This window comes from Pseudophryne corroboree, chromosome 6, assembly GCF_028390025.1.
Source record: "Pseudophryne corroboree isolate aPseCor3 chromosome 6, aPseCor3.hap2, whole genome shotgun sequence".
Lineage (NCBI taxonomy): Eukaryota > Metazoa > Chordata > Amphibia > Anura > Myobatrachidae > Pseudophryne > Pseudophryne corroboree.
In genome coordinates, this window is record NC_086449.1 from 553,603,263 (window position 1) to 553,627,620 (window position 24,358).

General features: G+C 45.8%; 1 protein-coding gene across 3 annotated transcripts in view; it reads left to right on the top strand.

Moving 5' to 3' along the window:
* Positions 1-24,358, top strand: part of MON2 (MON2 homolog, regulator of endosome-to-Golgi trafficking) — a 257,814-nt gene that overhangs the window by 204,147 nt on the left and 29,309 nt on the right. For all 3 annotated transcript variants that reach the window (XM_063927724.1, XM_063927725.1, XM_063927726.1), the window contains one exon: positions 10,183-10,306. In XM_063927724.1, the coding sequence (XP_063783794.1) occupies positions 10,183-10,306 (124 nt within the window). The remainder of the gene's footprint in view (positions 1-10,182; positions 10,307-24,358) is intronic.

A 24,358-nucleotide genomic window follows, 5' to 3' on the forward strand; every position in this document is an offset into this window, starting at 1 on the left:
AATTATATGATTAAAAAACAGGACAACATTATTAAATAATACATTTTCTATATGTAATGGCTTTATGGTGCCGCTATAATAGAGCCCCAGACTGGATTTAGACACTACAAAAGTGTTGTGGGGGAGGGAGGGTGACAATGCTGCTGGGCTGTTATCATATCGGAAGTATGCATTCAGGATCCTGGCTGTCGGGATCCCAGCAGCCGTAATACCGATGCCGGAATCCTGACAGCAGCCACAATACCAACGCTGGCATCCAGAGGTGATCAGGATCCTGGCAACGATATAGCGACAGTCAGGATCCTGAAGGGAAGTATGCACTGCCGCCACTGGTTTAGCGTGCGGATGGGAAGGGGGGGGGTTAGGATATGGTGTTGGGGAGGGTTAGGCTGCAGAGGGGGGGGGGGGGGGGGGGTATAAGTGTTAGGCACTAAGGGGGTGGGTTAGGTTTAGGCTGCGGGAAACGGATGGTTAGGGGTGGGAGGTTAGGGTACCCTCTGCACTCGTCACTCTTGTCGGCTTTGCTGCGATCGGGATGCTGGTGTCGGTATACTAAATGCCAACATCCTGACGACGACTTCGGACACTTGGTACAACCACTGGATTTGAGTCATGCTGCCTGTAATTTATGTGCTGACTGATCAACTTCAGTGACACTCACTGTGCTGGCTGCCTTTACAGTAACCAGCGGCAACCAGCAGTAACCAACAGCAACCAGCAGTAACCAACAAAGGCAGCCAGAACAGTGAGTGTCACTGAAGTTGATCAGTCAGCACATAAATTACAGGCAGCATGACTCGAATCCAGTGGTTGTATCAAGGGTCCTGTATGCTGCACAGCCCAGCAGCACTGTCACCCTCTCGCCTCACCCCCACTCCATACCACAAAAATGTTGCGTTTAACACCTGTTTGCAGGCGCCATGCAGCCCCCATCTCCGCCATCCCACCGATATGAGCAGCCCCCCAGCCGCCACCGCAAGTCCAGCTCACCCCTCCGCACAGCAAGCACAGTCCCCGGTCACCGGCGTTCAACATCCCCGCAGCACAGTGTGTAGCGCGCCGCAGAGCCGTCCTCACTGTCTGTCCGGCTCCGTGAAGCTCCAGCGGGTGATCGGCGGGGGGGCGTCCTCACTCTGTCCGGCTCCGTGAAGCTCCAGCGGGTGATCGGCGGGGGGGGGGGGGGGGGGGGCGTCCTCACTCTGTCCGGCTCCGTGAAGCTCCAGCGGGTGATGGGGGGTGATGTGTGTGCGCGGTGTAGGGGGCGGGGCCTTCTGGGTGCATGCGGATAGAGAGATGCGGCGGCGATTGGATGAGGAGGCGCGGCGGTGATTGGATGGGTAGACAGAGTCTCCTATTGGTGCAGTGATACACAGCGCGTCCTATGGGACCCGCTCATTTTTTAAAACCGGGTACGTCTCTTCCTGTAGCGCGTAAAAACGCGCTATAGCGCGTATTTTGCGATCACTGTATATATGTATATGTGTGTGTATATGTGTATGTATGTATATATATATATATATATATATATGTATGGTACGGTTGCATAGATCTGTGACTCGAACACAGACGTAGTAGAGGGCGTAATATTAATATATTTCCCTCAGACCCCTCGGGGTCGCAAGAATGTTATTTTACCCAGTTACTACTCCCTGATATCGACACAAATACTATTTCTTATGTCGACCATGATGTTTCCTGATCAGATCCACAACATCGGCATTCAGTACATGTTTCATACACATTAGGAATGTATTAACGTCACTGGGGATCCTGCTGTTCCTGACAAAAATATCTGTGAGATATATTTATATAGATATTTGTGTGTATATGTGTATTTAAATGTGTATATTCATATTACAATTTATAATGAATGCTGAAGTAAAGTTATTCCTTCTCATGTGCTGGTCGCTCTGTTGAAAAAGCTCTAGGTCAGCCGTGACAAGATGGTCTCAAATCCTCACGAGGAGTCCGAGTGTTTGTTCTATCCACGGCGGGAAAAGAATAAAGTGAAAGTCAACCCCTGTTCTGCACAGGGCCCTGTCACAAAGGATTGTATACAGGAAGCTAAGTGATATTTTAATTATATGCTTTGATTACATTTGCATTACATACGCATGGGGGAGTGCTTGTATTCAGAAATGGTCGGTTACCTCGTCATCCCATATCTGGGGAGAGATGGGATACTCCTTAAGTTGGGTCTTATCTAGAACATTGCAGCATACTGCCGTGCGACTACAAGAGGTATGGGGCTCTTGGGTTTGCGGGCCAATTCCATGGCGGTCTCGGCTAGGAGGGCATTGTGGATTCACCAATGGAATGCTGAGAAGTACTGGAGTATCTTCCCTATGAAGGTGAAACCTGGTTTGGGGGATGGCTTTGTTAAGTTGATCTCGGCAGATACCACTGGTAAGTCTACCTTCTTGAGCTATGTTCACTCACAACGGTTGGTGACGCATTTTTTGTAGGATGCAGTCATTTTGACCGGTTGGATACCGTTTTTTCCCCTTCTTTGCAGGGTAGAGGAAGGTGAAAAGGTAAGAGGTCAGCAGCCTTTTCAAGTTCGCAGAAGCAGAAATCGTCCTCTGTTTCTACCACATCCACCGCATGTCGCTGGGTCTATCTTGCGGGAGCCCACGCCGGTGGGAACACGTCTAATACTCTTCAGTCAGTCCTGGAATGGACATGGACCACTGAGTTAAGAATAGAGTCCAAAGGGGGACATACTGGAGTTTCCAGATGATTCCCCTCACTGATTTTTCAAATAGATCTTACCGATTCTCCTCTGGACGGGGAGGTAGTATGCGACGCCATACAAGAGTTGGGTCAGGATCAGGATATTGTCCTGCTGTCCCTGTCACAAAAAAAAAAAAAAAAAGCTGTTATTCAAGCTTTTTCGTGCTTCTGAGCCCGGACAGCTAGGTCAGAGCAATCCCAAAAAGATTTCTACTTAAGAAGTTGAACTGCAAGATGGAATCTCTCAGGGCAGGGATCTCCAACCTGTAAAAGAAGAAAGAGCGTTTAAGTGCGGTTTCTTCTGCATTAAGCTTACCTGGGTTTGCTATTCAGGATTGTCATTGCCATTTCACTGGAGTGTTGGCAGTATGATGGTTTTCCTTCAATAGTAAGAACCATTATTAGTCTGTACTGGGACGCTCTCCTGACTACGGCGAGATCAAGTAACAATTGCTACAAATCGTTTTCTCTGACAGTTCTTCAACACAGTGGTTGGCTCCTGAACTTGCCAGAATCACTGTGGATCCCAATGACATGGATGTCGGGAGTTGGGAATAAGGTTAGGTACAGAACTGTTGAAAGTTTTGGTTTTTCCAGTGGAAAGAGATCTGAGGATCCAGAGTCGGATCAAATTTGCAACAGTGTAAATCCATCAATACGTTCCGTTGATGAAGAAGATGGTTACGGTCTACGAGGCCATTTGGTGAGCAGGTTAAATGCCAGAGTGGTTTTAGCGGGACCAGTTGGACATGTGCTCCAGGTCTAACCTGCACGTGCACCGGAAAGTAATCCTATTTTCCAGAACCAGAATATCTCTCCTGTGGTGGCTGCACAGTTCTCACCTCATAGAGGGACGAAGGTTCGGGATCCAGGATTAGATCCTGGTGTCCATGGATACAAGTCTCCGAGGCTGGGGAGCTGTCTTTCCAGGGGAAGAATTTCCAGGAAAAAAGGTCAAGCCAGAAAGCTTGTCTGCAATAAGCATTCTGGAATTAAGGGCTATTTACAATGGCCGTCTGCAAGCGGAACATCATCTTCGCGATCTGCCCATCTTAATTCAGTCGGACAACTTAGCAGTGGCGTAAGTAAACCGCTAGGGCGGAACGAAGAACAAAGCGGCAATGGCAGAAGCCACAAGCGTTTTCCGCTGGGCGGAAAGGCATGTAAGCGCTCCACTAGGGGTCTTCATTCCCGGTGTAGACAACTGGGAATCAGACTTCCTCAGCAGACACGATCTCCATCCAGGAGAGTGGGGTCTTCATCAAGTGGTTTTCACAAAAGTGACATGTCTTTGGGGACTTCCTCAAATAGACATGATGGTGTCTCGCCTCAACAAGAAGCTTCAAGCAATAGCGGTGGACGCCCTGGGGACACTGTGGGTGTTTTCAATCGGTCTATGTGTTCCCTCCATTTCCACTCTTTCCAAAGGGATAAAGATCATAAGAAGAACAAAGGTTCAGGCGATCCTCATTGTTCCGGACGGGCCAAGGAGGGCTTGCTATCCAGATCTTCAAGAATTACTCATCTTCCTCTACGAGAGGACCTGTTACAGCAAGGGCCGTGCGTGTATCAAGACTTACCGTGGCTGCGTCTGACGGCATGGTGATTGAACGCCATATCCTAGCCCGAAAGGATATTCCCAGTGGAGTCATTCCCACACTGCTTCAGGCTATAAAAGAAGTAACGGCGATGCTTTACCACCGTATTTGGAGAAAATATATGTCTTGGTGTGAATCCAGGAAAGCTCCAACTAAAAAAATTTCAGCTGGGGCGGTTGCACCATTTTTTGCAAGCAGGTGTGGATGCGGGCCTAAAGTTAGGCTCCATTAGTGTACAAATTTCAGCCTTATCTCGTTTCTTTCAGAAAGAATTGGCCTCCCTTCCAGAAGTTCAGACCTTCGTGAAGGGCGTGCTGCACATCCAACCTCCCTTTGTGCCCCCTGTGGCACCGTGAGATCTTACGTGGTGTTGCAATTCATTCAATCTCATTGGTTTGAACCATTGTGTAAGGTTGAGTGAAATTCCTTACTTGGAAAAGTGGTCATGCTGTTGGCCTTGGCATCTGCAAGGCGGGTGTCTGAATTGACGGCTTTGTCTCACCAAAATCCCCTATTTAATCTTCCATGCAGATAGAGCAGAGTTGAGAACTCGTCAGCAATTTCTGCCAAAAGTGGGTTCGTCGTTTCACGTAAACCAGCCTATTGTGGTGCCGGTGACTACTGACGCCTTGGCGGAATCGAAGTTTCTCTATGTGGTCAGAGCTTTGACAATCTTTCACCAGAACGGCTCAGGTTAGGAAAACAGAGGCTCTGTTGTCCTGTGGGCTCCCAACAAGATTGGGGCTCCTGCTTCCAAGCAGACTATTGCACGCTGGATCGGTAATATGATTTAGCAGGCTCATTCTACGGCGGGATTGCCGTTAACGAAATCGGTGAATGCCCATTCTACCAGAAGGTGGGCTCATCCTGGGCGGCTGCCGGCGGGTCTCGGCATTACAGTTTTGCCGAGCTGCTATTTGGTCGGGATCAAACACCTTCGCGAAGTTTACAAGTTTGATACCCTGGCTGTGGAGGACCTCTTGTTTGGTCAATCGGTGCTGCAGAGTCATCCGCACTCTCCCGCCCATTCTAGAGCTTTGGTGTAAACCCCATGGTTCTTGAAGCATCCTTTTGGACGTATGAGAAAATAGGATTTTGATACCTACCGGTAAATCCTTTTCTCTTAGTCCGTAGAGGATGCTGGGCGCCCGTCCCAGTGCGTACTGTATCTGCAGTCATTGGGTATGTTTACACACATGGTGTGTTGTGTTTAAGTCAGCCCGTTGCTGACGATATTCAGGCCATAGCATGAGTTATGCTGTTACTGGTTGTGTTTACACACATAGGTTGTGTTACGTTTTATGTCAGCGTATTGCTGCATATTCTTCATGCCGTCGGCTGGTGTTCTGTTGAATGCCACGTTCTGCGGCATACTGGAGGTGTGAGCTGGTAAAATGCTCACCGTGGTTTAACAATAAATTCTTTCCTCGAAATGTCCGTCTCCCTGGGCACAGTTCCTTTAACTGGAGTCTGGAGGAGGGGCATAGAGGGAGGAGCCAGTTCACACCCCTTTTAAAGTCTTAAAGTGCCCATGTCTCCTGCGGATCCCGTCTATACCCCATGGTTCTTGTAGCATCCCCAGCATCCTCTACGGACGAAGAGAAAAGGATTTACCGGTAGGTATCAAAATCCTATTTTTTCTTGTATGTTCAGAAATTGTTATTTGCTATTTTAAGATGTCCCGCTAGTCTCCTGTATACTTATTATACACCCAACCTTTCTGCCTCAACTACCAAAGTTTATCAACTCCATAAGTTTGCATAATGCCAGTAAGCATTTTATGCTGAATAAAACAGGTGTTGCTGGTGGCCAGTTGGGTACAGCCTGGGTTATGTAGAGGCAGAGAATACATGTGGGTGTTATGCTATAAGCATGTTACAGTTAAAAATATAAAAAATTGCAAATGAGCCTTGTACATTTTAAATAAGGTTTTAATATTATTAGCTGGTAGTACATACTAGGCTTGCAAAGAAAGTTGGATTAGTTGTTCCGCCATAGGATTTACAGTGATGGCCAAGGTTACAAATCCTGCTGTTGGCTTCTACTTGCACTGTCAAATGCTGCTCTTTGTCTTGTCTTTTCCAGGCTACGATATCTGTAAGCATCATCATTATTATTATTATTATTATTATTATTATTATGTGGATACCATGTGCATAATATGCAAATATTATATTGGTGTTAGAATAACACTTTTTTAATATACAGTTATTACATCCGTATACATGTATAAGAGTAAAAAGAGTAAGTTTTGATATTTTTAGGTTCTTATGTAATAGACTGCAATATTGTATATTTAAAGCGGCAATCCTTTAAAAGGCAACACAAGTCTGGTTTTGGCTTATACATGGTTGTGGCTTTTCAAGCCCCATGGTATTCGTTCCAGTTACACAAGACTGGGGACAGGCCTGGGTACAATTACCAGATTGCCCTTCCTGTTGGCTTTTATTCGTCTTGCTGTGTTCTGATCATCTGTAGATGAAGCAGGTGTTCCTTGCGCTTTATAGTGGCAGTGATGTTGAACAGAACACTGGAGCGTTAGGAATATATGGAACTTGCCAATGGTATTCAAAGGCAAAGCTGTGAAGTTACTAGGTTCTGAAGATTGTCGTTGAACACTTCAAAGTTTTTGTGTATGCTGGGTTCTGTTCTAGATGTCTAATTCTGTATGCTGCTTAATGTCATAATCAGTAGTCCTCTGCACAGCTCTACCTGCCCAGCACTATGGTGAGAAAGGAATTTGCATTTGTGCTTGTGCTTCAAAGATTTTTCAATATAATTTCAAACTTAAATCGACCATTAACCTCCAACATGTCATTTTTTAGATATAAAATGTCATAATAAAATACATTGTTTAGGTTTACTTTGACATTCCACCACAGCTCTGTTTCTTGTCACTCCATTATACATCCTCATACATGTTTATGATAATGATGTCATTCATACAGGTGATTATTCCATCTATTTAGTACATTAATGCCCAGCATGGCTACAAAGCTGTCACTCAGTCTCTGCCTCTTCCGTTAGAGAAGCACTTCTCTACTAACATGACAACCTGCTGCAGAGGAGCCACTGAATGGTTATATTTAGCTATGTATACAAACGCCGTTTACTTAACATATATTATTTAGGTCAGTAATACAACCTTTGTAGAATATTAATGTAAAATTGTGGATCTACTTGTACTTATAGGTGGCTCTACTTGTACTTAAAGGCTATGGATTAAAAATCTGTATTTAAGTTTAATCACATGTAATCAGTTGTGAAAATAAAAAGTATTTTACCAGTGGGGGATATCTAATTAACCACGGTAATTTACTGGGGTAATTGTCTTGCCGGGAGCTATCCAATTAGCCCCAATAAACCGGCACGAGCGGCGGCTTATCGGGGGTCACCTGATGCTTCACCGGGTGCTGACTCCTGACAAATCCTAGTGCATCGCTGCAGTACCGGCTCCCTCTGGTCACATGATCGCTCCCCATGTGATCGGGAGAAGATGGGGGATTCGGGTCGTGGCACTGCCCCGGCTTCCTGCAAGGGTTAAGCGACAGGTGCCAGCTCCTGGGCTGTGGCACCCTCCCTGCAGTCTCAGCCTGCCGCTGCTGTGGCAGGCAAGGGACACTGCAGGTTGCCGCGGTTATCAGGGATTTTGTGGCAGGTGAAACCAAATCCCCGGAAACAGCCCCATTTTCATGTGAAAACGGGGCACTTTCTACCGAAAACTCACAGATTTACTGAACTTATTTTTATTATTATTATTTTTTTATTTATTTTTATTATGGCCACTAATAGACTTCTATAATGTTTTCCTATATTAGTTTGGCTTTTTTGGGGGTACAGACAGATTTCCCCATTTTCTCCTGTACCTGTCTCTGCTTTCGCCGGCTAGAAGTATCGTGTGAATCCCATTTTCAAAATTTTTAAATGGGGTAGGTGCGAAAATTGGGAGTGCGTAGGCTGCGATAAGCTGATTTTTCGGGAAACAACACATACAGCAAAGACGGCTCTGATTAGAGATACAAATACGTTTACTATGGTTAATACATATTCAGAAAAACACACGATGACCGGCATTACAGTTCATATTACATAAACATAAATTGAACTGAAAAAATAAAGAATTATAAAAGATAAAAGAAACACAATAGTCCTTATTTGAATCGTGGTATTTGCACCAGTCCCATATGCATCATATACAATGAGGCTTCTTCCAATGTTGCCCACAGGGGCATGTACTGAGATTAAACCAAACTGAAGTACTCAGGATTGTTTTATGTCCTGTGTGCACTCTGAATTAATAGGCACCAAATTCACAACAGTCCTCAGCCCTGGCCAGGACTTAAACTATCAGATTGTATGATTGACGGGCAAGTGCCCACTCACTTCCACCTGAGGGGTCCTGTTCACTCCCGGCTCCTTGTGGATCCAATGAGGTCTCCATATGGAGATTAATCGTCAGGAAAATATCCCTCTTCAAGCTAGGTGGTCTGCTGCCGACTTGTACAAAAGTCCAATCGGGTTTCTTACGCGTTTCTCTGCCTCTCCAGGGGTTTAGTGGCTTCCTCAGAGGTTGCGTGATTTTTCAGGAGATCGGTGTGATAAATGTTGCTGTTATCACGGCTAATAGTATTCTGCCCATGTCTTTTTGCTTATTGTCTGGCATGCTGCAAGCCACATTGTTCATAGAGTGTTGACTATTGTAGCACTGGGATTCATTATTTATTTTAGTTTGCTGATCATCTCTGTTTTCCACAAACTGTTTGCCACCCTCCAATTGTTGATCCATTACTAATGTGTCAACAACAAGGTAGAATCAGGTTTAAGGGAAGGAGTTTTTCCCTGTTATGCCAACCAACTCTCTATCATAGCAGAAGGAAGAATACGCCCCCCAGCAGGAGATGCCTGGCATGAGTGAGATGACAGGTCCTGTGCAACTCCATTAGCAGCAGGCTTCATTTTTTTACGAAAATGTGCCTTAGTCGCAATCCAATGCGACTAGGGCGCATCAGGCGACTGTTACTTAATTTAATATGCGACACTTGTATATCTGTATATAACTTTGTTCCAAAATTAAGCATTTAGAAAACAGATGAAAGGCCCAGGAATTGTTACATTCACCTGCAGACAGAACTGCTTTGGTCTGATTTGGACTCAGTACTGTAGTGTACAGTAGGTCAGGTTGTTCTGGGAACATCGAGCAATGATGTGACCAGTGCATGTATGGTGAATGTGTCCTTTTTTTTTTGGTTCTTCTTATTCTTTACATGCTGAAAGTGTATCATGCATAACAATGGGAATCCATCTTTTAGAATGTAAACTATTGTGAGTCTGGCCCTGTTTCACCCCTTACCGTAGGCTCCCTCACTCATCCGATACCTATATGCTAGTAAGGGTGCATACACATGGGGCGACTTGTGCTGTGTGCTAAGCGATCTAGGTTAGCACAGATCGCTCAGCACACATCGCTATACACACAGCAATGTGTGCTGAGTGATCTGTGCTGGCCAGTGTTCTTTATGCATGCTAGGCGATCTAACTAGATTGTGCCTGCTTGTGCTAAAGATCTGAGGGGGTGCTGGCGGCACGCAGGACCGCGCATCGACATCGCTATAGGTTGTGCACACGGAGCGATCCGTGCTTAATTTGTAAACGATCTAGAAAGAGCGCTTAGAAAATCTTCAAAAAGCGCCCCATGTGTATGCACCATAACTTATTCATGTGTATACTGTATGTACTTTTTTTTTTTTTTTTTTTTCACCTTATATACTCTTTTGTATATGTGCTCTGTACAGAGCTGCAGAGCTTTGGGGCACCCTATAAATAAATGCTAATAATATTTTTTTAATTGTAGGTTGTCCAGCTCATCAGCACAGAGATACTGCCGTATGCCAATTTTATTCCTAAGGACTTTGTTGGCAAAATTATGACCATGCTTAACAAAGGTTCCATACACTCGCGATCATCATCGTTTACTGGTAAGTTTACCTTTACTGGGTAAGTTTATTTTCACTAGGAGCTTGTGGCACAACCAGGCTGCCATCAGGAATTATGGGGCTCGGGACTGAAAAAATAGGCAGGGCCCCCTGGCTACAGACGTCGGATGATTGGCAGTCTGTGGCCAGTTGAGGGATGAGTGCTGGAGTGTTTAAGACAAGAGGGATGTGTTGGCACGTGCTGCATTTACATAATTTCTCAGATATGCTGCGAAGACGCGACACTGACAGCACTTGCCTGCACATATCCGTAAGGCCCAAAGAAACCGTGCACCTGGATATGACACATTGCAATGTAAGGGCAGGAAATACATTTATTTATTTTTGCATGCGGGTTAAAAATGTACTGCTTTTTCATGTAGCCCACAGATATCGGCAGCTTTTTTTTTGTACACTGAAATATAGGTATGAGTTTGTATCCACCGGTCTTAAGTCTAAATGTAGACCAAATACCATATGTGATTTGCAATTGGTATTAACTGACCTGGTATACCCTTAATGTCTGCATAAGCCAAGCCATCTATATTATCATACCATTGGTGATAAGAGTGTTTGTTTATGGAGTGGTGTAGTGTATATAGTTAAGGAATATAGGTTCTTATCATGATATAATTAATTAATTGTCAGTCCATTTGCAGAAACATTAAGCAACATTGTCTTTTTAAAACCCATTGCTCACTTGTATGAGCTTAGAGGGAGCAATATTTGCTGAAACATTACATTTCAGTCTATGTGGATGTGAAGGTTCTGTCCTTTCTTAATTAAAACTTGATGTTACTATTGCCCAATTTAGCAAACAGCTTTCTTAAGCTATGTCTACGGTTTGGTAGTTTTAATGGTCTATGCATCTTACTTGCTCCTTGCAGTCCCTCAATTCCCGGAGGCATGGAGTCAGTTGCCGCCGGGCTTCAGCTCTGAAGGGGGCACCTGGCCTGACCTTCATTGCCTCTGGTGGGCTTCTCCAGCCTGTGTGCGCCTGCCACTATGTGCACGGTGTATGAGAGCAGCCCTGCAGTTCTTAACAACATCACTATCAGTAGGGGGAGGAGGTGGGGTTTGCCCACCTCCTCACAACCCTGCTGTCTGTCTCTCGCTAGCTCCCCGCAGCCGCTCAGTCATGCTCCCTAGGAGTCGGATGGCTCTCAAAAGATGCTGTTTTCAGTTCTTAACCACTATAGGTGAGGAGCGGCAGCAGTGGCTGCAGTGTTTGGACACTGACTGTGTGCGTGCGCATGTGGGACTGTGTGCGTGTCTGTGTGTGCATGTGGATCTTTGTGTGTGAATGTGGGACTGTTTGTGTGTGCATATGATGCTACAATTATATTTACTCACACATCATTTTTCACCCTCTCAAGCACTTAAGGTGTGGTTACAAATACATTAATGTTTTGGTGAAGTGTTTAACTGAAATTATTTGGTGTCACATGGGACCACTGTAATAGGTTGCCCAAATGCACACGGAAGTACATGCATCCTCTTTGTGGTATACGTTCAAGTTGCCGGCTGATGGGATCCCGGCTATTAGGATACCAACATCAGAATCCCGACAGCTGGCAATGCCGGCAGCCGAAATACCAGCAAAACAGAACTATTCCCACTCGTGGGTATCCACGATACCCATAGAAAGGGAATAGAACCTGTGGCAAGCCACCGAGCCTGCAGTGCGGCGAGCGCAGCTGCCGGCATACTGGAGGCCGTTGTCAGTATACCGGCATCCCGGCTGCGGGTAAATCATACCGAACTCTAAAAGTGCAACTTTTTATGAAATATATTACATTGCTCAGTGAGAGAGTACATCTAGAAATGCGAAGACCTACGCTTTTAATTGGATTTGGTGGAAAAGTACAGTTTTAGACACCTGTAGTACAGAACTTCCATGCACCTTAGCACCTGTAATAAAAGAACTTCCATGCACTGTGCGCTAATTTAAAAATAAAAATGCTATAATGCCTCGGCTTGTTTCCACTATAATAGAGACAACAAATTTTGCCCCAAAAACTCAAATTTTGCTCCACAATATGAAATCAAATAATTTTACTGCGCCACATTTCTTGTGCAATGTCTGCTACTCCACAAATGTTGCCATTTTGCTTTGAAAAATATTAGCTGAACAATATCTTAAGTATTTTGTATGGATGCCATAGTTCATATGAGTGCAAAGAATACAAATGCTGAAATGTAATATCCTACAATTTTGTGTGCGTGCGTATTTGGCTGTCTGTATATGCATATATGGCTGTGTGTATAAAAGCTGTATTTATAGGTTTACAGGTTTTGGGGGAGATTCAAATGTTTGGAAAGTCAGTTGGGAGTCTGTTTTTTTTTCTGTCTATTAGATAGGAAAAAACAGACACCCAACCGACTTTTCAAACATTTGAATCTCCCCCTTTTGAATGAAACCTTACGTTTTGATGATCTGATCTAAGTGTTCACACCTTTGGGCACCTATAGTGAACTTACATAGAAACATAGAATTTGATGGCAGATAAGAACCACTTGGCCCATCTAGTCTGCCCCTTTTTATATCCTTTAAGTAATCTCAACCCTTTTTTGAGCCTTATACCCCTTTCACATCGCACAAATAACCCAGTATAGACCTGGCATCTTGCCGGGTCGACACGGGTCAGTGTGTGGTGTGAAAGGACCATGTCCGAATTCCCTGGTAATTCAACCCGGGTAATAAGAAGGGTTATTCCCGTGTCAGGCGCAGTGTGAATGGTTTGCTGGGTTGATGCGACCCGGTACCCATTCACAGCATAGGGAGAGGCAGCGCAGAGATGAGCTCATCTCCCAGCGCCGCCTCCGCCCCCAGCCGCTATGGCAACCGACCCGACAATTTGCCGAGTTGGGAAGCCAGAAGATAGTCTCCAATGCTGGATCCCACCCGGGAAGGACCCGTTTCCAATTCCCAGGTTGGATCCAGCATTGGAAATGTGAAAGGGGTATTAAGTTTTTGCCTATCCCACACATGTTTAAATTTCTCTACTGTCTTAGCCTCTACCACCTCTGATAGGAGGCTATTCCACTTGTCCACTACCCTTTCTGTGAAGTAATGTTTCCTTACATTTCCCCTCAGCCTGTCTTCCTCCCGTTTCAGTGTATGTCCTCTAGTTCTAATACTTCTTTTCCTTTGAAGAATGTTTCCCTCCTGTACTTTAAGACCCTTGGTATATTTGAAACTTTCTATCCTTCCCCCCCCCCCCCTCCCCCCCTCCCTCCCTTTCCCTTCTCTGCTCCAAACTATACATGTTAAGATCTTTTAGCCTTTCCGGGTAAGTTTTGTGATGTAGGCCATGCACCATTTTAGTTGCCCTTCTTTGTACACTCTCTAATGTATTTATATCCTTCTGGAGATATGGTCTCCAGAACTGAATACAGTATTCTAGGTGAGGCCATACAAATGACCTATACAGTGGCATTATTACTTCTTGTTTTCTGCTACTGATTCCTCTCCCAATGCAACCAAGCATCTGACTTTCCTTTCTCATTGCTTTCCTGTCTCTAAGTCACTTGAAAATTGAAATAGTGACTCCTAAATCCCTTTCCTCCTCAGTAGTTTCCATTGTAGTACCCTTCATACTATATTTAGCCTTTGTTTTTTGTGACCCAAGTGCATGATTTTGCATTTTTTAGTGTTACATTGTAGTTGCCACATTCTTGACCATTTCTCATATCTACCGAACTTACGCCCCTGTCTTCTTGCATTGCTGCTGGGAGGCAACTGGATTGCCATAAGCACATGACTGGAGTCACACACATAGGACCTTATTCAGGTTGTTAGCAAACCAAAAAAGCATACTAATAGGCTAAACCATGTGCACTGCAGGTGGAGCAGATGTAACATGTGCATAGAGAGTTAAGGGCCCCATACACTTACGCGACATGTCCGTCTGACATGTCGCAGGCGATCCCCCCGGCAGCCTCCCGGGGGGCAGGATCGCCCAAGATACATTGTATGCTGTCCTTTTGCATACAATGTATCTTGGGCGATTCCAGCCATGCCTGTGGGGTCGGACATGATTGAATGTGCAGCACATTCAATCTGGAGGATCCGATGCTCACGTGAATGCGCATCGGATCGGAAACAGCTCCAAAATTCCCGATTTCATCCGATATATTGGGCCGAATGCCCGAAATCGGATGAAATCGGGCATTATCGTCCTAGTGTATGGGGCCCTTTAGATTTGGGTGGGGTGTGTTCAAACTGAAATCTAAATTGCAGGGTAAAAATAAAGCAGCCAGTATTTACCATGCACAGAAACAATATAACCCACGCAAATGTAAATCTATTTGCACATCTTATAGCTGCCCCACCTGCAACATGGTTTGGCCCATTAGTGTGCTTTTTTTGCTTTGTTAACAAACTGGAATAACTCCCTTACTGCCATTGTTGTACCATTGCAATATTACAAACAGCCAGCTGTAGGCCTAAAACAGAGATGGGTAGAAACACGCACTTAGGTTTTTGTACTTTAACCTATAATGTTAGGTATATAATATAATGGATGACTAATGTTGACTATAAAATAAAAATATATTTGCTGCAATCACCTGTTACATCACCACTCAGTTAATTTTGAACCAGAAAAGTTATAAACAAGTGTATTTATTATTACATATATAATGTCATGTTTTTAATAATGATATAAAGTTTGTTGTTGTTTTTTTTTATTCCCTACCTACAAATGTAATTTGCTTTATGGAGTCTTAAAGCAAACTAATCAGTTTAATCCATGTGTTTAGAAGCAGACTGGTGCAGACATCAAAACATCATCAACGTTTTGGTCCCATGTGGGACTTTAATCATTGTAACAAATCCCAAATATTCAGCAGCCTTTGGCAGCTCCTCCTGTGAGACCCTTGCCAGCCGTGGATCTAAAATGTAAATCGAGAAAAACAAAACAGGAAGGCGCTCATCGTGTAGAGATTATTTAGGCTTCTCTGATAACACCACTTTGAAAGGGAAATGACCACACTTAAAAATGGAACTGGCTGACAGGTATGACACAAATTCCTCCATGTGGTGAAATCAGGTAACCACTCACTTTGGTTTGTGTACAACTTCGATGGTGAGAGATCTGCAGATGTCGTACTGCAAGTGAGCAGATCTCATTCTGCAAGATCGTTCACAGTGCTTCCTAACTGGAGCCTGATTGACGAGAGGCAGCTGTTTGGGGACAGAGCAGGGGTAGCGACTGGGAGTGTTGCTGAAGCAAGTGTCTGTATCCTTGGACAAAGCTTTACTGGCTTCAGCTGCATGAAATCCCCGGTCACTGGCTTCAGCTGCATGAAATCCCCGGTCACTGGCTTCCCTGGTCACTGGCTTCAGCTGCATGAAATCCACAGTCACTGGCTTCAGCTGCATGAAATCCCTGGTCACTGGCTTCCCTGGTCACTGGCTTCAGCTGCATGAAATCCACAGTCACTGGCTTCAGCTGCATGAAATCCCCGGTCACTGGCTTCAGCTGCATGAAATCCCCGGTCACTTGCTTCAGCTGCATGAAATCCCCGGTCACTGGCTTCAGCTGCATGAAATCCCCGGTCACTTGCTTCAGCTGCATGAAATCCCCGGTCACTGGCTTCAGCTGCATGAAATCCCTGGTCACTGGCTTCCCTGGTCACTGGCTTCAGCTGCATGAAATCCCCAGTCACTAACTTCAGCTGCATGAAATCCCCGGTCACTGGCTTCAGCTGCATGAAATCCCCGGTCACTGGCTTCAGCTGCATGAAATCCCCGGTCACTGGCTTCAGCTGCATGAAATCCCCGGTCACTTGCTTCAGCTGCATGAAATCCCCGGTCACTGGCTTCAGCTGCATGAAATCCCCGGTCACTGGCTTCAGCTGCATGAAATCCCCGGTCACTGGCTTCCCTGGTCACTGGCTTCAGCTGCATGAAATCCCCAGTCACTAACTTCAGCTGCATGAAATCCCCGGTCACTGGCTTCGGCTGCATGAAATCCCCGGTCACTGGCTTCAGCTGCATGAAATTCCCGGTCACTGGCTTCGGCTGCATGAAATCCCCGGTCACTGGCTTCGGCTGCATGAAATCCCCGGTCACTGGCTTCGGCTGCATGAAATCCCCGGTCACTGGCTTCGGCTGCATGAAATCCCCGGTCACTGGCTTCGGCTGCATGAAATCCCCGGTCACTGGCTTCGTCTGCATGAAATCCCCGGTCACTGGCTTCGTCTGCATGAAATCCCCGGTCACTGGCTTCGGCTGCATGAAATCCCCGGTCACTGGCTTCGGCTGCATGAAATCCCCGGTCACTTGCTTCGGCTGCATGAAATCCCCGGTCACTGGCTTCGGCTGCATGAAATCCCCGGTCATCCTGAGTAACTCAAGGGTTACTCAGATGAACTGTGGTCACGCAGATTATCCGATGCTGCGTCTTCAGACGGGAGGTGTCTCTTTACACAAGATGCCTCATGCGGCATTAGCATAATTTTGCAGTACTGTCTGCAAAAACCATCTCTGCTGCTGCTAAATAGCGTACAACCCTGAATCAGGCACAATGTCATTCACTGAGGATTGCTACTTAAAGAGCGTGTGTGATCCCTTTAGATGGTAGATTTGCTAAAACAGGGTGGGACTGAGGCACATGCGGGGATGGGGGGGGGGGGGTCTGAGTACCTAGAAACCTCCCTTCCCTGATTGGCCGAGATCAACAGAGCTCTCTGCATACAGAACGCTTGGGGGAGTTGCTGCGCATGTTCAGCTACAGCAGCTCTTTCCATCCCCACAGTACCACCAGAGGGCTCTCAGCCCAGGGTATGTGGGTAGATTCAGTGTGTGTTACTGGCGGACGGGATGCTGGCTGGCAATATCCCGACAGCGGCATCCCACCCGCCAGTATGCCAGCAGCGGGGCGAGCGGTATCAATCCCCTTGTGGGCTTGCTGAGCTCCCCACGCTGTGGGTTCCACTCGCCACAGGATCTATTCCCTCTCTTATGGGTGTCATGGATACCCACGAGTGGGAATAGACCTGGTGCACCGGGATTCTGGCATCTGTATCCTGACAGCTGGCAGATTAAATGCATCCCATGTGGATACTTTATGTCATATAGTAATATATATGTGTTTGCGTAGGCATGTGTGCGCTATGTATGTATGTGTGTATATGTATGTATGTATATATATATATATATATGTGTGTGTGTGTATGTATGTGCTTGCTTTACTTATTTATTTATGTATATATATATATATATATTTCAGTTAGCTAAGTCACACTGCCATCTGCCATCAAGTATGTTCTGAGGTATGTGGAGCCGATCTCATTTACACAAAGTGTGTGTTGATCTACTTCTCCTACAGGAAATAAATACATTTGTCAGGAGTTCAAAAAGCATGTTTCACAAGAGTGACTTTCCAGGCATGGGTGAAACTCTCTATGGGGTATATGCAATTGTGGTCGAATTTCGGGTCATTTTCGACCAAAAAAAAAAATTCGCCTATGCAATGCAGTGCTTTCCGACCAAAAAACGGACTTTCAAAATTCGACTTTTTGAAATTCGACTTTTTGCAAATTCGACTTTTCTGCAATGATACAAGTGCTGCAATTCGACCAAAGCATATTCAATTCAAGTTTGGAAATTCGACAGCAGTGCTTTAAGACAGCAAATTCGTCATTTTCAATCCGCCACACTTTGGAGGGTGAAAACAAATAAAAAAATTTTAAACATGTTTTTTTTGGTGGTTTTTTTTGGGGGAATAGCAGATCTATTTACATTAGAAGGGATTAGGTACTTTTTTTTGGGGGGGGGAGGCACAAATATTATTTATATATTTTTTAAAATATTATTTTTTTTTTTTATTTTTTTTTATTGCTGGAACGGTAAAATCAGAAAAAAAAATGGCGTGGGGTCCCCCCTCCAAAGCATAACCAGCCTCGGGCTCATTGAGCTGGTCCTGGTTCTAAAAATGCGGGGGAAAAATTGACAGGGGATCCCCCGTATTTTTAAAACCAGCACCGGGCTCTGCGCCTGGTGCTGGTGCCAAAAATACGGGGGACAAAAAGAGTAGGGGTCCCCCGTATTTTTAACACCAGCATCGGGCTCCACTAGCTGGACAGATAATGCCACAGCCGGGGGTCACTTTTATGCCGTGCCCTGCGGCCGTGGCATCAAATATCCAACTAGTCACCCCTGGCCGGGGTACCCTGGGGGAGTGGGGACCCCTTCAATCAAGGGGTCCCCCCCCCCAGCCACCCAAGGGCCAGGGGTGAAGCCCGAGGCTGTCCCCCCCCATCCAATGGGCTGCGGATGGGGGGGCTGATAGCCTTTGTGATAAAAAAAAGGATATTGTTTTTTCCATTAGTACTACAAGTCCCAGCAAGCCTCCCCCGCAAGCTGGTACTTGGAGAACCACAAGTACCAGCATGCGGGAGAAAAGCGGGCCCGCTGGTACCTGTAGTACTACTGGGGAAAAAATACCCAAATAAAAACAGGACACACACACCGTCGACAGTAAAACTTTATTTCACACTACCGACACACACATACTTACCTATGTTCACACGCCGACATCGGTCCTCTTCTCCATGTAGAATCCACGGATACCTGAAAAGCAAAGTTCAATATACTCACCTCAGGGTCCAGAGATAAATCCACGTACTTGGCAAAAAAAGAAAACGCAAATACCCGCTCCAGAACGGACTGAAAGGGGTCCCATGCTGACACATGGGACACCTTTCCACGATTGAGACCTGTCAGTGACAGCTGTCACTGACAGGTCTCTAAGCCAATCAGGAAGCGCAACTTCGTTGCGCTCACCTGATTGGCTGATCGCTGTGACAGCGCATCGCACAGCTCCCTCCATTATATTCAATGGTGGGAACTTAGCGGCTAGCGGTGAGGTCACCCGCCGGTCAGCGGCTGACCGGCGGGTGACCCCACCGCTAGCCGCAAAGTTCCCACCATTGAAAGTAATGGAGCGGCTTTGCGAGGCGCTGTCAGAGTACAGACGGCGTCCAGCCAATCAGGTGAGCGCCACGGCAGTAGCGCTTCCTGATTGGCTGAAGGGACATCAGTGACAGGAGTCACGTGATGTCCCGGCATTCGGGGAAAGGAGTCTAATGTGAAAACATTGGACCCCTTTCATTAGTCCGGTGGATCGTGTTCGGTTTGTTTTTTTACAAAGTACGTGGATTTACCTCTGGACCTGGACCTCTGGACGCTGGAAGGTGAGTATAATTTTTTGACAGGTACCCTCGGATCGTCGGAGATCGTTGCAGTCGGCGTGTCAACACAGGTAAGTATGTGTGTGTCGGCGTATGAAATAAAGTTTTACTATCAAGGTGTGTGTGTCCTGTTTTTATTTGGGTATTTTTTTCCCAGTAGTACTACAGGTACCAGCGGGCCCGTTTTTCTCCCGCATGCTGGTACTTGTGGTTCTCCAAGTACCAGCTTGCGGGGGAGGCTTGCTGGGACTTGTAGTACTAATGGAAAAAACAATATCTTTTTTTTTAACACAAAGGCTATCAGCCCCCCCATCCGCAGCCCATTGGATGGGGGGGGACAGCCTCGGGCTTCACCCCTGGCCCTTGGGTGGCTGGGGGGGGGGAGACCCCTTGATTGAAGGGGTCCCCACTCCCCCAGGGTACCCCGGCCAGCGGTGACTAGTTGGATATTTGATGCCACGGCCGCAGGGCACGGCATAAAAGTGACCCCCGGCTGTGGCATTATCTGTCCAGCTAGTGGAGCCCGGTGCTGGTTTTAAAAATACGGGGGATCCCTGGCCGATTTTTCCCCTGCATTTTTAGAACCAGGACCAGCTCGATGAGCCCGAGGCTGGTTATGCTTTGGAGGGGGGACCCCACGCCATTTTTTTTTCGGGTTTTTCCCCGTTTTTTCCCGTTTTTTAAAATCGCGGCAAAATCCGCCAAATCGGCCGATTTTCGCCCGCGACTCTGGCGAATCCGTTTTTCATTGCATATGGTGAATTCCGGAAGCCACCTTCCGGAATTCACCTGGCGAATTTGGTCGAATTGAAAAAACGGCGATAATTGCCGCGAATTCGCCCGCTATTGCATATACCCCTATGACTCACTCTGTGTTGCATTGGCTTCTGATTCTAAAAGCTCCATATGTAGTAAAGTAAAAAGAGGTAGCTAGCAGAAGCGAGTTTTCTGTAATTTGTTTCCTATATCAAATGTGTATCTACATATATCTACAACTGCGATTCAAACCTTGAAATGTTTTGTATCTTAACTATAATCCATACATTCAAATAAATGTAATAGCAGCAAAAGTATTTTAGTTCTTCCAAAACTACAGGGATTCATGCAAATATTGTTATTGAAATCACTAAAACCTAAAATGCAGGTTGCTTCAATTGAACTAGCAACTATTCTCAACTTGTATATGAAAAATTAGGAACATTTAATAAAGCAGAATTCCTGTAAAGCCTATTGAAAGAAAAGGCAACAAAGGGTTTTGAATGGCTGGCAAATTACAGTAGCTTGCATTCCTGTAAATACAGACAGGCCATTTCAAATGTTTATGAATGTTCTAAAATATGTTTACATATTTGTTCAGCAATGCTAATATTATACCCCTTTTCCACTGCCGCAATAACCAAGGTTATTTCTGGGTTTTCCCGGGTCATGGCTTAGTGGAAAAGGGTTCTTGAAAATTACCCGGGTTTAGTGATCCAGGAATCCGACCTTGGTAGTTACAAAGGTCGGGCTTGGGAAGGACCCGGGTAATGGTGCAGTGAAAAACGGATGACCAGGGTCATCCGACCCAGGTCCCAATAAAAGCCTATGAAGAGCTGGATCACCGGCACTTGGAGATGATATCATCTCCAAATGCCGACAGAGGAAAGACCCACCGCTAACCCGGATCCAGCCTGCCATGTGTGAATGGGCTTTCAGGCTGCTGTGACACCACTTAAAACTATGTTCAGTTACTTGGGTTGGACCCGGGTTTTAGGTGGAAAAGGTGTATAACTGACTGTTACCACTTTCAGATCGCAAACCCAGGTTGGCTTTTGAACCCGGGTCCGAGCAAGCACAGACCCTTTCACATTGCAGTTTCGACCCGGGTTATTCCCGGGTTGGAGCCTTTCACACTGTACCCAGGTCTCCCATGTTAAACACTGTGACTTTTCTGGCTCACATTGATGAGGTTTCATAGGAAATAAAAGTAGGTGCTGGGGACTGCTCTGAGCAGACACATAAACAGCCAATCAGCACCTTTTTCTGAGTCCAGGGTTGAATATCCCATTTCAGAGGCTTTCAACGTCCCTGGTCCGACCTGTGTTTAACCCTTCTTTTAACCCGGGTTGAAATACTAGGTTGCTCGACCAGGGTTATTCACTTTAGCGCTTTCACACTGCACCTCGACCTGGCAATAACTCGGGATACTTTGGCGATGTGAAAGGGGTATGTGAGTGTCTTTCTACATTTTTACCTTCAGCCTGCCGGGAAGCGGTGGCTTTTGTAAATGAAGCCCACAGACTGTTATCTGTATAAGGGGTAACAAGTGTGGTTATGTTGACAGAAACTATTGGTATTTAGTAGCAAAATACGGATTTCAGGGGCCTCTCATAAGGCTAGTTATCATTTTGTTTATGTCACATCTGTATCCAACAAGTACTTGAATCCTATCCAAATAACTGAAGACTGAATAGTTGAAATCCTCATGCTATCAAGAGGGAATCTTTGTTTTATAAAAACCAGTTTTGTTAATCAACATCATAACCTACAGATTTTATTATTTAAGGCTTACATTTGAAAATACTGTCCCTTTCAGACAAAACATACTGTTAGCAACCTCTGATTAAAATGAGATGTCCTGTGAAAACCAAAATATATAAGGGCACCTCTTGGTACAATAAACAAGTTTAAGTAAATGAATAATAGTGTCATATATGTTGGGTTACCACTGTCACGGCTGGAACTTGATTAACTTGTGTTCCCAGCTTGGTATTGGAGCCTGGAGCTGAAGTGGATGTTGTATGGAGAAAACTGGGTGGTTTAATAAAGTTCTGCGCATATTCAAAAGAAAGGTGACTGTCTAGTACCAGGGAGTTGGCGTGAACCCAGGACAGCGGTGTGGAGTCTAACATGTACGAATGCAAGAAGATTTAGCAGAAACTTGTATGGTTATCAGACTGGAACTGATGATTTAGATATCGGTCTGGAATTAATAATGTAGGTAACAGCTCGAGACCAATGATGTAGATATCTGTCTGAAACCGGTGGTCCTGGATGCAGGTGAGGCTCCGAGGTTTAGGCTGAGTACCGGGCAGGTAGCGTGGGTCCTGGATGCTACTGGGACTGCGGATCTTAAACTGGACACCGGACTGGTCCCGGTGGTTCTTAGACTGGCTGGAAACAGTGGTTCTTGACGCTGGCTGGTACCAGTGGTTTATTGACGCTGCTGGAACAGCGGATCTTGGGCTGGACACTAAGGTGGAATAAATGCAGCTGCATTCTTAAAACACATTCACAGAGGTTACACTGGGGAGCACCGGACTTCTCCTCACATGGCGTAGAGAGACCTTGGGGGTAATTAAGACCTGATCGCTGCTGTGCGTTTTCTCACAACCTGCGATCAGATCTGAACTGTGCATTCGTATGCATCGCAATGCGCAGCCGCGATGGACCGCAGCACCAGGGAGTGCCGGTCAGCAACAAGATGGTGCGAAAAATCCGAACGCACCGGCGATCACAAGGAGATTGACAGGAAGAGGGCGCTTGTGGGTGGCAACTGACCGTTTTTAAGGAGTGTCCGGAAAAACGCAGGAGGGACCAGGCGTTTGGAGGGAGGGATTCTGACATTGGCTCCGGCCCCAATCATCGCAATGGCTAAGTAAGTCCTGGGCTGAGCAGAAACTGCACACCTGCACACAGCTAATACCCTCCTCCTGTAGGCGGCGACTACCTGATCCTAGGGATGCAAAAAATGCCTCCTAGCGATCAGGTCTGAATTACCCCCTTTGTTCTGGCCATGTGATAGTGCTACTGCTGGTCCCTTTGTACCCTTAGCAGTATGCTGATTGGCTAGAACAGGAAGAAGAGGGTTTCTGTTGGTGGCACAGTAGTCAGCTGACTCAACTGAACATGGCAGCACCCATGTCCCTGGAGTCGGCAGGAACAGACACACATGGGATGACAGCACAGCCTGCAATGAGATAGTGGAGGACATGTCGCCCAGGACAGCAAAGCAGGACCGCGCACGAGAGACTACAGGGACTCAGCACTGACTGACAGCACCTGGATTGGTAAGTGCTGGGTACTTGATCTGAGGTCTCTGTGCAGCCATCTTATAACCAGTTCCAGAGTCACGGAAAGGGTGCATGACCAGGGGGCATGGCCAAAACCACTGTAGGGTTGCAATTATTTTATTTATTAGATTTCATGTCATTATCTTATCACTTCCCTCCATCTTCTTTTATATGCCTTTAGAGCTTGCTCATGCCATTATTTGCCAGCCCAGCGAACATCATGGGAAATGGAGGACAGTTTAATTTTATTTATTATCTAGAATATTAAAATACACCAGTTACTGTGAACTGACAACCATATTTCTCACATAGTTTACACCATTAAAATAGAAGTGTTCGCTGCAGGTTACTTTCTCCATTCATATCCCTTGATTATTGTTAGTCTTTTTCGGCTGCTTTCTAATGTCACACAATCTCACCAGTAAGGATTTACCATTTCGAAACTATAAATGATGCAGAGCAAAGGATATTGTAACATACAAAGAAGAAAGGTAAAGTCTAGTATCTTGGGGGGTAATTCAGTTCTGATTGCAGCAGCAAATTTGTTAACTAACGGGCAAAACCATGTGCACTGCACGTGGGTCAGATATAACATTTGCAAAGAGATTTATGGGCCCTACACATTAGGTGATAACACTGAACGATATGAACGTACTCGTTCATATCGTTCAGTGTGTAGGCACGAACGATGCGCGGTGGCCCGTCGCTTATGCATGCAGGCCAATATGGGCAATCTCGACCATATTAGCTTGCACTGCTATCGAGCCAGGTGTCGGGGCGAGTGAAGAAACATCACCCCGCC